The sequence below is a fragment of the Gracilinanus agilis genome, chromosome 4, assembly GCF_016433145.1.
Source record: "Gracilinanus agilis isolate LMUSP501 chromosome 4, AgileGrace, whole genome shotgun sequence".
Taxonomy (NCBI): Eukaryota; Metazoa; Chordata; class Mammalia; order Didelphimorphia; family Didelphidae; genus Gracilinanus; species Gracilinanus agilis.
In genome coordinates, this window is record NC_058133.1 from 234,441,658 (window position 1) to 234,460,201 (window position 18,544).

Consider the following 18,544-nt stretch of genomic DNA (forward strand, 5'->3'; position numbering starts at 1 on the left):
TTTAAATACTCTGCTCAATTTGGGGGAGGGGGGGTCCTGCATGGAATGTTTGGGCCCACCAGAAGCAGATGCTGTCAAGAAGACATCAAGGTACTGTAGCCTGCCAATTATAGAGGAGAAGAGATTCAAAAGGTCTTATTCTGGGTCCAGCCATCATTCCCTGGGGAGGGCGGCAGAAAAACAGATTCCCACGTGGAGCACTTGGGGGCAGCAGCCACTCACATTTGTCCTTCTGATCCTCTTGTCTGGCTTGGCACTCAGGCCCCTGCTGCCCTCTTGTGAGAATTTAGAGCAGTGCATATGTTCAAGGACCACGGAGTGAAGGGAATTCCGTGAAAAAGTTGGTCTTTTTTTTTATCACAGACCTCTTTAATAGTCTGGGGAAGCTTACAGATTCCTTCTTAGAGCATATTTTTAAATAATTGAAGAAAATGTCAAAATACAGATAAATAATATGAAAATGAAATTCTTGGGTTGTTTTTTTCCATTCCACATTCATGGACCCCTTGAGCATCCATGAGTCCCAGGATAAGAAAGAGAAAGGAGAGTTCATGTCCAAACTTCTGAAAATTAATGTCACTCACTTCCCTCGTTTATCTAGGATTTTTAAATCTTAAAATGCAGAATGAGGGAGAAATGCCCAAGAGTGGGAGCTATAGATGGCAAGACTCCTGAATTCTGTGGTAGGTTGGCTCCCTATCTGACTCTTTCCTCCGAGCAGCCAAGCAAAGAGTTCTGGGAAAATACGATACCCTTGTGTTCCCCTGACTCCATCCTTCTATTTCCCTAATACCCTATATATATCAGGGATGCGCTCTCACTCCCAGAGTTGTCCCACAACTAATACTTAGACCTGAGTGAGTAGAAGAAGGAAGTCAGACAGGGCCATAGCAATACCTGCCATCCTCACTATGAGTTCATCTGTCTAAAGAACACTTAAAACACTTCACAGGGCTAGGTCCTACTTATCACCTGTCTTTGCCCTCACATCACTTAGATCATTCTGGACTGCTTAAAGAGTGTGACCAGAATCCAAGGGCCATGAATTTTATGACCTTTGGGGTACTGAGGTAGAGTGAGAATCTAAAAATGTGACTTAAAAGAAAAAATTTGTTCTAATCCATGTTAAAAGTCCATGGAAAAAAAAAAAGAAAAAAAAAAGTCCATGAAACCACATTCTATATTCTGTTAGAAAGCTTGGTAAATACTTGATCTGCTTAGTTTTAATAATTACTGAAAAGGTAAAAATAACATAAAAGAAGCCTCCCTCTATACTACCTATCACAGCTATCATCCATGGATGTACTCCTACAAAAGTAATATATACTTTGGGAATTCTTCTGGGGGAAATGGAATAGCAGTGTGCCAAGACCCTGGAAAAGGGTCTTTGAATGGCCTTATGGGAATTTGATTTTGTAGAGGTTATTCAACCTTTCCATTGTAATAAGCATAACAAATGGAAGAGCAGTTTTACTTTGCCTGAAAACAGGAGATCTTCTCCAACACTCTTCAGACCTTTTACAATGCTGCAGCTATCTGAAAAAGACTGATTACAAATACTAAAAGGAAGAGGGCTGTTTTTTTTTAAAGCATATTTCTCTATATTTGAGATTGTTGAAACATATTTACTAGTATTATCACCAAAAATGGATATTGCTACAAATAGCCAGACTGCTAATTTTTAAAACACATGTCATCATTGAAAAATTTTGTTACGTGATATTTTCATTCAGGTCTTGTGTTGGAAGCATACATGCTCCTGATAAGATAAAACAAAGGCAACAGTACCTTCAAAAGACCATTGTGATAAATGAATATTCAAATTACTTTGTGTACAATGCAAAAATGGTACAGTGTAAATCCAAAGTATTATAATACAAGGTATAAAAATACTGTATCCTTAATTAACTACTTATATATTTACCATGGGATTATAAATTCACCCATACAGACCATTTTAGTCCTCAAATTCCAGGATCCAGAGATAGAAAAACCAGACAACAAATACTACAGGTAACAGTAATAACTATGAGACAGTTTATCAGTCATGAATAGCAATATAAAAATGGATTCAGTGCTTAGTCCCTTCTACTTCTCATCCAGGTCTCATTCTGGCAAGGCCAGGCGGTAGCAATATAAAAATACAAAAATTTAAAAATAGCTCCAAAAAGAAAGAAGTCACCAACACCATAAACATAAGCAGAATAAGATGGGAATCAAGTTGTCGTCTGGCACCATCTTCAAGCAAAAAACAGCTGATGAAGTCTAATGTCAAATTCCCAAAGTTCTCTCCTGTTAAAAGGTATCATTAAATGAATTCCACACTAGTATTTGGAGAATATGCCTCAGAATTAATGATTAAGCTGTGAGATAACGTATCAAGGAGACAGGAGTCACTCCAAAGCAGCCAATTGCTCAATGTCATGCCGTACTTCCTTTGCATGCTCCTCAAATTCAGTTCTTTTCCGGGAGGTCTCCTTTTCCTAGAAACAAAGTAGCAAGGTATTATAATGGTACAAAAGGCTTAAGACTCATATCTCAGGAGCTAAATAATAAATATTTTCTATGACTATGGGGAAGACAATCAGTCAAATATAGACACAATGATTGGTAGGAGAGAAGCCTTTTTTTTCAACCCAGATTCTCAGTCTATTAGTCAATTTCATCTTTTTTTTTAATAGAAAAGTCTAGAGTTTTTCCCATTAACAAAACCAAGCCAGCCTACCAAGGAAACTTTGGTGGCAGAAAACTACAAAGCAAAAATCTTCTTAAAACAGTCTTTTTGAATTGGAGAGCATTCCAGTTCCTCACCACCTATTCCATCCAGCTCTAAGGCTTCTGTCCTTAACACTACTTTTCTAGAACTCTGAAACCCAATCAGTAACCATTGTCTGTCTGAATTCTTTTTTTAAAATCCTTATCTGCCATCTTAGAATCAATACTGTTTACAGATGCTCCGTCAGAAGATTGATAAGGGATAGGTAATGGAGGTTAAGTGACTTGCCTAAGGTTGTACAACAAGGAAGTATCTGAGGCCAAATTTGAATACAGGACCTCAGATTGTGGCAGCCCTGGCAGCAGAGATGAGTGGGTGGGACAAAACCGGAGAACCAATTTCTCAGCAAGGTAGCCTTTGAGGAGCAGTAGTTCCATGTGCTGACCAACATGGACTAATCTTCTATGTGCCTACAAGTCTCTGTCCTCACCGTTAAAGAGGCGTGGCTTAGGCAGCCCCAGAGGGACTGATTGCCTCTAGGCCTGGTTCTCAATCCACTGAGCTACTTAGCTGCCCCCTGCCTGAATTCTTTACCTCTAAAATATCTAACACTATGCCCACCATCACCAACTACTTAAGACTCCTCCTCCTCTTTACTCATTACATCATCCTAGTTCATCTCTAAATCTTCCTTCTTCACTACTCTTCTGTCTTTGCTTTGCAAAGGAATACATAGCCAAGGCAAAGAAAATCACAGACAACTGGATGTTTCCCAACCCTACCTGTCCACTCTTGTGAGTACTATCATTTTTCCCAATTTTCCATTTCTCTAAATGGTACTAATCTGCAATCACCCAGATCTATCCTACATTTATCACTTCCCTTTAACTCTGTAACAAATATAGAATTATCCTTTATAGTCTCCCTCTTTTTTCAGGAATAAAAAAATTTCCAGAAGCCAACTGGGGTGGGGAAGAAGAGGAAGCAGGCTCCCTTTAGGGGAATAAAACTGAAATATATGTAGTACTTTAAAAAATGTCTTTACATATTCACTTAGCCTAGGGCAATAAAAATATTCAAGTATCACAAGTGGTCAGCTCAAGAAATTGAAATCTTTATTATATTGAAAAGAGACTATTCATGTACTTAGGATTTAGGGGATTAATTTACTTTAACATCAATAACTGAATGGATCTGTGAAATTATCAATATGAATATTCCTCCCAAGGGTGCAGAATACAACTCATCTAGCTCCTTTCATCATTCTTAACTGCAGTCTTCCCATAAATTCTCCATAGAGATTCTACCCAAAATATGCTGAGCATCTATCTAGGTCTCATAATAATACATGGATACTGTAGGACGGCTAAGTGGCTCAGTGGATGGAAAGTGAGGAGTAAAGAGGGGAGATCCCAGGTTCAAATCTAGGCTCAGATAGACTGGACAGACAGAAGGGTTTAAAAAATTATGATAATAATAATAAATGGTTACCAATGCAGTATATAGGCAATCCATCTGTTACTCATAGTCTTCATACATGAATGGTTTACTTCCTTTTCCAGATAGTTCTGATATCTTTAGGTCATTTTTTGAATAAGATGGATCACTAACATGTTGTTGCCTATTTACATCAACCATATCTCTTTCCATTGCCTCAAAACTCCCAATTGTGACTTCTCACAAACTGTGGTATTCTTTATGTCACAACAATACAATGATACTATGTTTATAATTTTAATACAATCATTTACTCTGTTTTTTAAGGGCCTCCATTCTATATGTCTTATCTTTACAACCTTATCTTTACAACTTGACCTCAGTTACCAATGTCTTCACTGTTCCTGGAATTCAATTTCATTACTTCCTCCCAGCCACTGCACATAATGAATTTCTCCCATTCAGAATGCATTCCCCATCATCTTCAGCAATCCAAAATACTCTATTTCCTTTAAGAACTAGAACAAGTAGTCTCTTTTCTTCTAAATAATTTCCTCAATTTTCTATTCTCCTTCTAGCAAAGCAATTACTGAAAGCAGCATGTATTTTTGGCATTTACCAGAGGGGGAGAGGGGCTGAAGTCCCAAACAGATGATACAAAATAAATGAATTAAAATTAGAGAATCATGGAATTTTGGAGCTAATATTAGCCTCTTGTAGATCATCTAGTGCAATATATGCTCTCTTAAAGAACCTCTCTGAGAAGCTGCTTCTTCAGTTTACTCATGGTCACATTATTTAGTGGTAATGTCTGGATTAAGAAATCAGATCTTGACTCACAGTCCACTGTTCTTTTTTACTACAATGGTTCAAATACTTCTCACAACATAGAAGTTCTTTTTAATGTATGCTTTATGTTCAGATAGCTTGAGAAAAGGATTTATAACTGGTAACTGCCTCTCTATCAGATAACTGGGTGTCTTTCTAAGTTTTAAAAATATGTAAGATTGAAGCTCTTTAAGGACAGGGAATAAGATCTTAAACCTCTACATTCTCAAGGCACAGAGTAGGTATTCACTAAATTACTATAGGAAATTTGTTTGTTTAAAAATAACAGTATGGGAATGACCTCCAGGAATTGATGCAGAGTGAAAGGAGCAGATCCAGGAGAACATTGTACACAGAGACTGATACACTGTGGTACAATCGAACATAATGGATTTTTCTACTAGCAGTAATGCAAGGATCCAGAGCAAGGCTGAGGGGGGCTTATAAGAAAGAAAACTAGCCACATTCAGAGGAAGAACTGTGGGAGGAAAAACACAGAAGAAAAACTGCTTAACCACATGGGCTGTTGGGGATATTATTGGGGATGTAGACACTAAATGATAACTCTAGTCCAACTATCAATAATATGGAATTAGGTCTTGATCAGTGATGCAAGTAAAACCCAGTGGAATTATGCGTCAGCTAAGGGGGGGGGTAGGGGAGATTGGGGCAGAGGGAAAGAACATGAAATATGTAACTAGGAGAAAATATCCAAAATAAAAAAAATAATTTCAAAAAAATATAACAGTATAGTAGAATTGGACCTAAAAAGCTAAATAGGGTTCATATTTTATTCTATTTTTGAATTATACGTACAATCTTGTTTTTAGCTCTTTCTTTGTCCAGTTTCAGGAATTCATTGAGTGTTAAATCTTCAATCTTCTTCTTAATGCTGATGAAGGCACAACTAGATGAGTGCTTTTTATGTTCCAACCTAGAAAATGAATACAGAATAACATTAAGAGAAGGCAACCCAGATATAAAATGAAAGTAATGTTTAGCCTGTCAAAATTCTACAGTCTACTACTAATACCTTATTCTATATAACCTGTTTCTCAAGTTCACCAAAAACATACATTTGGTAGCAAACACTGATTTATATTCGAATGTAATAAACAGTAAGCACTTAACAATATCCAAATGTGGAGATAGAAATATGCAAAGAAATAAAAACTTTTGCCCTGAGGTATGTAAAAATTAATGGGGCTAGGAGAGAAAATAAATAAACAAATAAGGAAACTGGGCAGAATGAAATAAAGGCAAAGTAAATATTTAGACAAAACGCTATAAGAAATTTGAGGGAGAGATTACTTTCTAATGAAGGAGTAGAAGAAATCAGATTGCTTCATAGAAGTATCTGTCTTAAAAGGAGGATTTCAACAGGCAAAGATGTGGAAAGAGGGCATTACAGAAATGCGGGACAGCCTGTACAAATAAACATTAAACAAAAGGGGTCAAACTATGATTAAAGAATAGAAAGAAGTCCAGACATGGGTGGAATAAAGAATAAAGGGTAAGAAGGGAACTAGAGCAAATTAAAGTTGGAAACCTAGGTTAAAGACATTATGAATATCTTTAAAAAACAAACTGAAAAATTTGTGTCTACCTTATAAATGAGCCTTATGAGCAGGTCAGTGACAAAGACAAGGCTGTGTAGATGATTACTTTTGCAAGTATGGAAAGGAAAAAGCAAGTAAGAGAAGAGAAAGATTGGAGGGCAAGGATCTCAGTAAAGCTTTTGGTATACTCAAGGGAAGAGGTAAAGAGGTCAACCAAGGTGTTGAAAGTAGAAATAGATGAACACTATAGAGTTAAAAATAAATAGAACGTGAATGGGAGTCATTTGGAAAAAATTAAAAATAACTACAAAAATTAAAACCCCTGGTCATTGTGAAGACTGGCAAATTGGGAAAAGGGAAGGTTTTAGAGAGAAAACAATTAGTTCAGTTTGAGGCTTACAGAGCTAGAGATGGAACCTTGTTAGGGACCAAGACTTTAAGATAAGATAGTCACTCTTCTAAGAATAGATATCATTCACTCTTCTAAGATAAGATATTGATCATAGGCCCAGCCATGCTTGGAGACAGTAAGACACCACCAGAGATTTTCTATGCTCCCTTTCCGAGTTCCTTTCCCCTTAGTATCTGCCGACCCCCTTCTGCCCTCAGCCTATATATTCTTGTCATAGATCTGCAATAAACGAGCCTTGCTTCCATCCAAACGACTCTGTATCTTGCACGCGAGGTCTCCCCTCTTCTTTCCCTATGGGTTCTTAGGTTGCCGTTTCCCCGGACCCCTCGGTTGTGTCCGGCTGGACCCGGACAGAACCTGAAGGTAGAAAGGTCTAGCAGATAAAAATACAGCACTGGATAGTTCAAGGAAGAGATTAATGCTAGGGATAAGTATTTGGAAGTTAAATGCATAAGGATGATAATTGATGCCATGATAAAAATAAATAGAGATCACCAAGGAAGCATATTTAGAATGAAAGGAGAGGGATATCGTCCCAACACTACTCTACCACCACTCCTCAACACAAGCAAGGGCAAGAAGGGAAACAACCAGCAAAAATAACCGAGAATGACAGTCAAACAGCTAAGAGGTGAACCTGACTAAAGAGAAATGGGACTTCTCAGGAGAGATATGTCGGGTAGAAGGGTGGAGCTTGAGGAATGTGGACCAAATATAGGTCAAAGTGAAAGCAAAGAAATTTATGAGCATGCTTAACAGACTGCTGATAGCAGCTTCAGCTGGCAAGATCATATTTGGTTTTTATTTATAACTTTTCAGGCCCATTTAAAGTATATAAACATAATTTACCTATTTAGTGCCATACCTATCAAAATACCAAAAAACTTTTTTACTGAATTAGAAAAAACTATAACAAAGTTCATTTGGAAGAACAAAAGATCAAGAATATCAAGGGAAATAATGAAAAAAACCATGAAGGAAGGTGGTCTAACAGTACCAGATATTAAACTATATTATAAAGCAGCGGTCATCAAAACGATATGGTAGGGGGCAGCTGGGTAGCTCAGTGGATTGAGAGCCAGGCCTAGAGATGGGAGGTCCTAGGTTCAAATCCGGCCTCAGACACTTCCCAGCTGTGTGACCCTGGGCAAGTCACTTGACCCCTATTGCCTTCCCTTACACACTCTTCCACCTATGAGTCAATACACAGAAGTTAAGGGTTTAAAATAAAAAAACAAACAAAAAAAAAAAACAAACGATATGGTACTGGCTAAGAGACAGAAGGGAGGATCAGTGGAATAGACTTGGGGTAAGTGACATCAGCAAGACAGTGTATGATAAACCCAAAGAGCCCAACTTTTGGGACATGAATCCACTATTTGACAAAAACTGTTAGGAAAATTGGAAAACAATATGGGAGAGATTAGGTTTAGATCATCATCTCACATCCTACACCAAGATAAATTCAGAATGGATGAATGACTTGAATATAAATAAGGAAACTATAAGAAAATTAGGTGAACATAGAATAGTATACCTCTCGGATCTATGGGAAAGGGAAGATTTAAAAACCAAGCAAGAGTTAGAAAAAAATTACAAAATGTAAAATAAATAATTTTGATTATATTAAATTAAAAAGTTTTTGTACAAACAAAAACAATGCAACCAAAATCAGAAGGGAAACAAAATGGGAAAAAAATCTTTATAACAAAAAACTGACAGAGGTCTAATTACTCAAATGTACAAGGAGCTAAATTAATTGTATAAAAAAATCAAGCCATTCCCCAATTGAAAAATGGGCAAGGGACATGAATAGGCAATTTTCAGATAAAGAAATCAAAAGTATCAATAAGCACATGAGAAAGTGTTCTAAATCTCTAAAAATTAGAGAAATGCAAATCAAAACAACTCTGAGGTATCACCTCACACCTAGCAGATTGGCTAAAATGAAAGAAGGGGAGAGTGATGAATGTTGGAGGGGATGTGGCCAAATTGGGACATTAATGCATTGCTGGTGGAATTGTGACCTGATCCAACCATTCTGGATGGCAATTTGGAACTATGCTCAAGGGGCTATAAAAGATTGCCTGCCCTTTTTTGATCCATCCATACCATTTTGGGTTTGTACCCTAAAGAGATCATAGATAAACAGACTTGTATGAAAATATTTATAGCTGTGCTTTTTATGGTGGCAAAAAACTGGAAAACGAGGGGATGCCCTTCAATTAGGGAATGGCTAAACAAATTGTGGTATCTGCTGGTGATGGAATACCATTGTGCTCAAAGGAATAATAAACTGGAGGAATTCCATGTGAACTGGAAAGACCTCCAGGAATTGATGCAGAGTGAAAGGAACAGAGCCAGAAGAACATTGTATACAGAGACTTGATACACTGTGGTAAAATCAAATGTAATGGACTTCTGTATTGACAATTCTGAGGGATTTATGGAAAAGAACACTACCCATATTTAGAGGAAGAACTGCAGGAGTGGAAACAGAAGAAAAACAACTGCTTGAACACATGGGTTGATGTGGGCATGGTTGGGGATGTAGACCACACCAATGTAACTATCAATAATATGTAAATAAAGTCTTGATTGATCACACATGTTAAAACCAGTGGAAATGCACATTGGATATGGGGGGGGGGAGTGAAGAGGAAAGTAAAAACAAAAATCAAGTAACCATGAAAAATGTTTCTAAAAAAATAAAATATTATATTATTGACAAAAAAATAAAGTATATAAACAATCGGCAGCATTCTAAGATCACTTGGGATAAAATAAGTAAAGCATTTCACAAGAGGAAGAATAGAAGAAGTAATTCAAGGGAGAAAGGGGGAATATATTTGAAATACAACTGGCAGGATTTGTTTTCAGGATAACAAAATATTTCCTGTTCAAGGACAAGAAAAAGAATTGACTAAATGCTTTATTTTATTTAAAATCCATCTGATTTAAGAAAGCCGGGTTGAGGTAAACATTAAGAGAAAGCTACAGGCATCTATATTTTAAGGACAACAAATAGTTATAATTAATGGATGAGATCATCAGCTTTACTAGGTCTTTGCATCATTTTTCATATTATATTTCTCCTTCAACAGTGGTTAGGAATTTTCCACAATTAAGGTGGTTATTGGATTTCCACATTGTTGTAAATGACCTCAGTTCCTATTCCACCCCCCACCCCACCCAATTTCCAAATCGACTTATCTAGCCTTCATCTCTCTCCTAACCTCTAGAATTCAATCCTCAATTACCTACTGGGACATCACATTTTCTTTCCCTCAAACCTCCTCTCTTCTAACTTCCCTATTACTTTTTTTTTTTTTTTTTTTTTTTTAACCCTTGTACTTCGGTGTATTGTCTCATAGGTGGAAGAGTGGTAAGGGTAGGCAATGGGGGTCAAGTGACTTGCCCAGGGTCACACAGCTGGGAAGTGGCTGAGGCCGGGTTTGAACCTAGGACCTCCCGTCTCTAGGCATGGCTCTCAATCCACTGAGCTACCCAGCTGCCCCCTTCCCTATTACTTTTGAGGGTATCACAATTCTCCCACTCACCCAGGCTTACAACCTAGGTGTCATCCTTCACTTCTTACTCTCTTATTCCCCATAAACTAGTCTGTTGCTAAGTCCTCTTATTACCTTTTTAACATTTCTTGAATATATCTCCCACCACCTTGATAAAGCCCCACATCATATCTCACATTTGGTCTAATTGTAGAGCCTCTTGGTTCCTGCTTCAAAGTCTCTTTCCTCTAAAATCCATCCTTCACTCAGTTATCAAATTAATCTTCTTAAAGGAAAGAGGAATGAAGGGAATAAGCATTTGTACAGTATTTACTATATAGTAAACCACTGTGGTATGGACTTTACAAATATTTCATCCTCAAACAACCCTCAGGGGTAGGTGCTGTCATCATCCTCATTTACATTATGTTATCCTTATTTTAAGTTGAGAAAAGTGAGGCAGATAGACTTACTTGCTCAAGGTCACATAGCTAATATGTGTCTGAGGCTAAATCTGAACTCAAGTCTTCCTGACTTTAGGCTCAGCTCTCTATCAATTGTATCATACAGTTGACTACAGGGACCATTTTGCCTTTTCTTCACATCCTCAAAATTTACACCTGTTCATACAGCAGGCTCTTAAATGCTTGTTGATTCAACTTGATCTGGACTACAGCAATAACATTCTAACTGGGGACCCTGCCTCAAGTCTCTTCCCTCCATAATCCATTCTTCACACAGCTAATTAAGTGGCATTGCTGAAATACAAATCTGATCACACTACTTCCTCATTCAAGAAATTCCAGGAGTTTTCTATTACCTATAGAATAAAATAAAAACTTTTCTGTTGGTACTTAAAGTTCTTCACAACCTGACTCCAAACTATCTTTTAAGCTTTATTTCACACTTCTCAACTGCACATAGTCTGCAGTCCAAATTAGCCTTGCTGTTTCTCACACACACATTCCATCTCTCATCTCTATGCTTTTGTCCAAGAACATACTCTACTCTCAGTCCACCTTTTACAATCCTTAGTTTCCTTCTAAACTCAATTTGAACACCACCTGCTACTTGAGCCTTTCCTAATCCTCCAGTTTCCAATGTATCCCCCTCAAACAACTACATATTTAAAAATATATATGCTTGCATATCTATATGCTGTTTCCCTCTACAGAATATAAACTCTGGAAGGACAGGATTGCTTCCTTTTTTTCTTTGTAACCCCACCCCCTAGCACAGTATCTGGCACATAGTAGGCATTTCACAATGTTCGAACTTCCACATGACAATCTTTTATATATTTAAAAACTGCTATCATACTCCCCCTCAAATCTTCTCTAGGCTTACTACATCCTGTTTCTTCAATAATTTTTAATACAATATCATTATGATTGAATAGTAATAAATAAAACACATACCATCAAGCTTCTTTATATTTAATATCATAGATTGAAATATTAATTGGTTAAGAAGAACCTAAAGTAGACAGGATCAAACAGGATACTGTTTTCTCATGAAAGTTTTACATTTCACAAATAAAGCTATAGTGGTAGTTAGCTAATGTAGTTTGAATCTTGCAAAATAAAAATAAGATTTTGCAAAGGAAAGTGGTGAATGTTGGAGGGGATGTGGCAAAATTGGGACATTAATGCATTGCTGGTGGAGTTGTGAATTGATCCAACCATTCTGGATGGCAATTTGGAACTATGCTCAAAGAGCCTTAAAAGACTATCTGCCTTTTGATCAAGCCATACCACTGCTTGGTTTATACCCCAAAGAGATAAGGAAAAAGACTTGTCCAAAAATATTTGTAGCCTCTTTATGGTGGCAAAAATTTGGAAAATGAGGGAATGCCCTTCGATTGGGGAATGGCTGAACAAATTGTGGTATCTGTTGGTGGTAGAATACTATTGTGCTCAAAGGAATAATGAACTGGAATGACCTCCAGGAACTGATGCAGAGTGAAAGGAGCAGAACTAGGAGAACATTGTACACAGAGACTGATACACTGTGGAACAATCGAACATAACGGACTTCTCTACTAGCAGCAATGCAAGAATCCAGAGCAATGCTGAGGGACTTAAGAAAACTAGCCACATTCAGAGGAAGAATTGTGGGAGTAGAAACACAGAAGAAAAACAACTGCTTGAACACACTGGGCTGATGGGGATATTATTGAGGATGTAAATGTTAAACGATAACTCTAGTCCAACTATCAATAATATGGAATTAGGTCTTAATCAACGATACATGTTGGAATTATGTATCTGCTACAAGGAGTGGGGGGTTTTGGGGAGAGGGAAAATATTCAAAACTTAAAAAATAATTATAAAAATAAAAATAAGATTTTAAAACAAGAGTTTGCATGTAAGTTTACATGTAAGAGTAAGAAGTATAATTCTGATGCAGACCAAGGCTAAATCAGCCTGAAAAGGACTTACATAGGATCATCTTCTGGTTCCCAGCCCTCTAGTTCCTTGAAACAGAAGAAGCACTGGGCTAAATCAGGCTCGTTCTCACTTGGGCAATGGATGAACCCAGCTTCAGCCATCTGCAAGAGAAATTAGGTTAAGATGATTGAGAAAGCAAAGAGAAACAACATACATAATATCCTAAAAAGCAGATCAAGTAAGTAGAGTACTAGTTTCCTTTCCAGTTTTGGGTACAGTGATAAACTAGATTACAAAGTATCCTATTTCTGGAGGGCTGAGGGGTTATGCCTTACCAACTCTAAAAAGGATAAGAAAGGAAAGAATTCCTGATTCTTGGAATTGCTCCAAAACTAATCAAGCTCTTTGTAGGGATTTATGAGTATGCAGAATGGGAAAGTATATTACCCTTTCTGGGTCGGGTGTAAAGGTATCAAGAATCGAAAGACTGGAAAGCAGCATTCCAGTATAAAGGGAAGAAAACTAGACTAAGAGTTATGAGTCAGTTTCTACTCTTTACTCAGCCTCTTTTTAGCTTAACCTCAGGGTAAAACCCCATTTAATGTTTTAGCATTCTTTTCTAATACTAATAATAATAAAAAAGATAGCTAACATTTATATAGAATCTATTATATGCCAGAAGCTTTAAAAATATTATCTCATGGATTTAAAAATATAACAAAATTCATCTGGAGGAACAAAAAATTAAGAGTATTAAGGGAAGCAATTAAAAAAAATGGGAAGAGAGCCTAGTAGTGCCAGATTTCAAACTATGTATAATATAATACAAGCCTATAATCATCAAAACAATTGAGAATTGAGTAAGAAATAGAGAGGTTGATCACTGGAACAGATTAGATACATAATATATAGAAGCAAATGAACACAGTAACCAGGTGTTTGCCATCTCCAAAGATCCCAGCTTTTGGGGCAAGAAAGTACATTTCATACTGATTACCAAGACAAGTTGAAGAAATAGTGGAGCAGGGAAGAAATTCCTGTCAGGTCTATTGATTAGGGGAGATTTCATGACTGAAGAAGAAATGGAAAGATTCACAAGAGGGAAAATGGTTCATTTGGATTAAATAAGATTAAAGAGTTTTTGCACAAACGATAAACCAATGCAGCTAAAATTAGAAGTCCAGAAACTGGGGGGTGGGGGGGGAAGATTATGAAAAATTTATTTGATGAAGGTCTCATTTATAAACTACATAGAGAAATAAGTCAAAAATTTAAAAGAGTCATTCCTCAATTGATAAATGATCAAAGGATATAAATCGGTAGCGTGCAGAGGAAAATATCAAAGCTAACAACGACAACATGAAAAAATACTCTAAATCAGTGATGGGCAAACTACAGGCCTCGGGCCAGATGCGGTGCCCTGAAATATTCTATCTGGCCCTGCAACATTATTCCTAATCTGACAAATAAAATGAGTAGGATACAATACAATGAAACTTCAAAAGAGTTGCCTTAGAAACAGACTGACAGATTCCTTTCCTTTGACCCCCTCTTTAAAAAGTTTGCCTATCACTGCTCTAAATCTAGTGATACAAGGAAAAACAACTCTGAGGTATCACTTCACACCCATCAGGCTCGCTAAGATGATAAAAAAGGGAAATTACAAACACTGGTGGTGATGTGGGAAAACAGGTACCTAATATATTGTTGGTATAGCTGTGAACTAATCCAGCTTTTTGGGAAAGGAATTTGGAACGATGCCCAAAAACTATTAAACTGTGCATACCCTCTGACCTAGCAATATCACAGAAAGAGCTGTATTTCCATCAGTCAAAGAAAGAGGATATGATCACACGCATGAAAAAAATATTTATAGTAACTCTTTTTGTGGTGGAAAAGAACTGGAAAATGAGGGGATATCCATCAATTGAGATAAACAAGTTATGGGTTGGAATATTATTGTGCTATAAGAAATAACAAGATATTGCTTCAGAAAAACTTAGAAAGAACTCTGAACTGATACAAAGTGAAGAGAGTAGAATTGACAGAACAATCTATGCAGTAACAGCAACATTATAAAAATAATTAACCTTGAAAGACTTGGTAACTTTTTTATTTGAAAATTTATTTTTCCATGGTTACAGGATTCATGTTCTTTCCCTCCCTCCTCCCACCCCCCTCCCATAGCCAACAAGCAATTCCACTGGGTTTTACAAGTGTCATTGATCAAGACCTATTTCCATATTATTCGTATTTGCATTAGGGTGACCACTTAAGAGTCTACATCCCCAATCATATCCCCATTGACCCATGAGATCAAGCAGTTGTTTTTCTTCTGTGTTTCTGCTCCCACAGTTCTTTCTCTGGATGTGGCTAGTTTTCTTTCTCATAAGTCCCTCAGCATTGCTCTGGATCCTTGTATTGCTGCTAGTACAGGAGTCCATTACATTCAATTGTGCCACAGTATGTCAGTCTCTGTGTATAAGGTTCTCCTGGTTCTGCTCCTTTTACTCTGCATCAATTCCTGGAGGTTGTTCCAGTTCACATGTTTCCAGTTCATTATTCCTTATAACCCAATAGTATTCTATCACCAACAGATACCACAATTTGTTCAGCCATTCCCCAATCAAAGGGCATCCCCTCATTTTCCAATTTTTTGTCTCTGCAAAGAGTGAGACTATAAATATTTTTGTACAAGTCTTTTTCCTTATGATCTCTTTGGGGCTTAAACCCAGCAGTGGGGGCTGGATCAAAAAGCAGATAAACTTGGTAACTCTAAACTCTCATGTATTTTGGGAAAGTAACCTACCCTTTAAACAGGAGGTAAGATGGGAAACCATATTCTTCGGTGCTGACCGAGGATCCCCTTAGTGAGGACCACTACAGAACATGGGCAACTGCAATTCTGTGGTGCCAGCCAGGGCCAACCCTCCCTCCCCCACCTATCCTCAGCAGGGCCACTGCAGAATATGTGTTTTCAAAATATGGACCAGGTACCTGGGGGATTTTTGGAATACAAATGTGTTCATGGTTCGCAAAAGTTGCCTAACTCAGACCCTGAGCATCTTTAAAAATTTTGGCCAATGGGGCAGCTGGGTAGCTCAGTGGAGTGAGAGTCGGGCCTAGAGACGGGAGGTCCTAGGTTCAAACCCAGCCTCAGCCACTTCCCAGCTGTGTGACCCTGGGCAAGTCACTTGACCCCCATTGCCCACCCTTACCACTCTTCCACCTATGAGACAATACACCTAAGTACAAGGGTTTAAAAAAAAAATTTTGGCCAAAATGGAGTCCAGTTTGAGAAGCTGAGCTGGAGTATTGGGGCCAAGGGCTTAATCTTAAATTCAGGGTAACTGCTTTGAATCAATTAAAAAAGAGAAAGTTTCTTCATGGCATGAAATGCCATAGCTTAAGGTTTTAATGGTGATAAATTTTTGGTGTGAAAAAGCTTCTCATAGAAACTTAAGAACTTAAGTTCTGGATTTCTTCTCAGTTTTCTGTGGGGTTTTGTCTATATTGTATCTGTAATATAAATATAAATAAACAAATAAATAAATAAATAAATATATACATACATATATACATATATATATATATTTTTTTAAACCCTTAACTTCTATGTATTGGCTCCTAGGTAGAAGAGTCGTAAGGGTGGGCAATAGGGGTCAAGTGACTTGCCCAGGGTCACACAGCTAGGAAGTGTCTGAGGTCAGGTTTGAACCTAGGACCTCCCATCTCTAGGCCTGACTCTCAATCCACTGAGCTACCCAGCTGCCCCTTGTAATATATTTCTTAGGTGGAGGTTTCTCTAATAATCTTAATCTCATGCCTAAAATATATAGAGAACTTTGCCAAATTTATATCCAACTGATAAATGGGCAAAAGATAGGAACAATTTTCAGATGATGAAATCAAAGGAATATGAAAAATATAAATCACTAGTAATTAGAGAAATGCAAACCAAAACAATTCTGCTATCATTTCACACCCATCAACGGGGTTAAAATGACAAAAGGTCAAAATGACAAATGTTGGAAAAGATGTGGAAAAATGGGGACACTAATACACCAGTGGAGCTGTGAATTGATCCAACCATTTTGGAGGGCAATTTTAAATACTAATTGCTGGGTCTGTTTCCCAAGAAGATAGGGGAAAAGGAAAAGAACCTATATTTTCCAAAATATTTATAGCAGTTCACACTGTGATGGCAAAGAGCTGGAAATTGAAAGGATGCCCATCAACTAGAGAGAATGGCTTAACACACTGTGGTGTATGATTGTGATGAAAGACCATAAAAAACAATAAACAGGTTAATTTAAAAAATTTTTGCAAATAAATGCATGGGATAATGAACAGCAAAAAGAATAAAAGCAAGAGAATGTCACATACAACTACAGATCTAATACCTGAAGAATTGTGATTGTTAGTTACCACCAGAGAGTAAAAGGTAGAAACATAAAGAATGTAATTTGTATGAATATGTCTGTTTCCCAAATGATGCCTTCTGTGATGGGGGAAGGGTTGGGACACTTATGGATAAATTCTATTCAGAAAAAAAATTTTTTTTACACAAAGACTGAAACAGGGGACCAGCTAAGTGACTCAACTGACTGAGAATCAGGCCTAGAAATGGGAGGTCTTGGGTTCAATTATGATCTAAGATACTTCCAACTCTTCTGACCTAGAATCAATATACAGTATTTATTCTAAGATAAATAAAAGGTAAAGATTGGGGGAAAAAAGAAACAGAACAGTTTTGTGAAACTTAGGGAAGTGACGCATAGTATTGTTGTTAATGTAATAAATATAATCAAGGGGAATCTGATCATCCTTTTTTCTTTACAAAAAGAATGGGTTAAACTAGATGACATCAAAGGTCGCTTCCAATTAAAAATCTCAATAATCCCTAAAATGATTAAAAATTCCCCAAACCTCTTAAAACAGAAAGCCTTTATGACTGAATTAACTATTACTAGGAAAGATATGATAGATGCCTTTCAAGATTAGGAGCCACACTGGCCAGTAAAGGACCTCTACGGGAAGATTTATATGTGTTTTTGCAGATGAGGCTATTAATAGGAAATAAGATGCTTCTCATCCGAGGGAAGCAGCATGGCATGATGCAGAATACTGGACTTGGATAGAAACCCAAATCTACTACTTACTAACAACATGATCATGGATGCCCTCCTTAGAGGTTACTGGCCTCAAAATAAGTGCTGGACTAGATGATTTGAGGTGCTTTTCAGCTCTAAAACAGAGACTTCCAGCTTTGGTCAGCTTGTTTCCTCACCCAAAAACAGTTCAGTCAACTCCTCCCCAGTTTTTCTGAAACCATCCTTTTTGTCATTTCTTATACCACAATAGTATTCCATTGTGTTTTATATACTATAATTTGTTCAGCCTTTCCCCAACTGATGGGCATTCCCTCAAGTTTCCAATTTTTTGCCACCACAAAGAGTTGCTATACATATTTTTGTACACGTGGATCCTTTTCCTCTTTCTTTGCTTTCTTGGGGTAATAGCCCTAGTTGTGATATTGCAGAGTACACATTACCTGGCAGTGAGCAAAAAAATTACTCTTTAACCCTCTATAAGTGGGAGAAATGGGTGTCATAGTAGTTACTGGGACCTGAGGAGGGATCCTGGATGGAGTTGTGATGTTTTGGGGAAAAGAAAGGGGGGGGGGGCGGGGC

At 37.3% G+C, this 18,544-nt stretch overlaps 1 protein-coding gene across 1 annotated transcript in view; it reads right to left on the reverse strand.

Annotated features, from left to right (window-relative positions):
* Positions 1–2,111: 2,111 nt before the first annotated feature.
* BIRC5 (baculoviral IAP repeat containing 5) overlaps positions 2,112–18,544 on the reverse strand; it is a 16,886-nt gene continuing 453 nt past the window's right edge. Inside the window, exons 2-4 of the mRNA XM_044674438.1 lie at positions 12,903–13,012; positions 5,798–5,915; positions 2,112–2,483 (exon numbers count right to left, since the gene is read on the reverse strand). Coding sequence (XP_044530373.1) covers positions 2,394–2,483; positions 5,798–5,915; positions 12,903–13,012 — 318 coding nt within the window. The 3' untranslated portion in view covers positions 2,112–2,393. The remainder of the gene's footprint in view (positions 2,484–5,797; positions 5,916–12,902; positions 13,013–18,544) is intronic.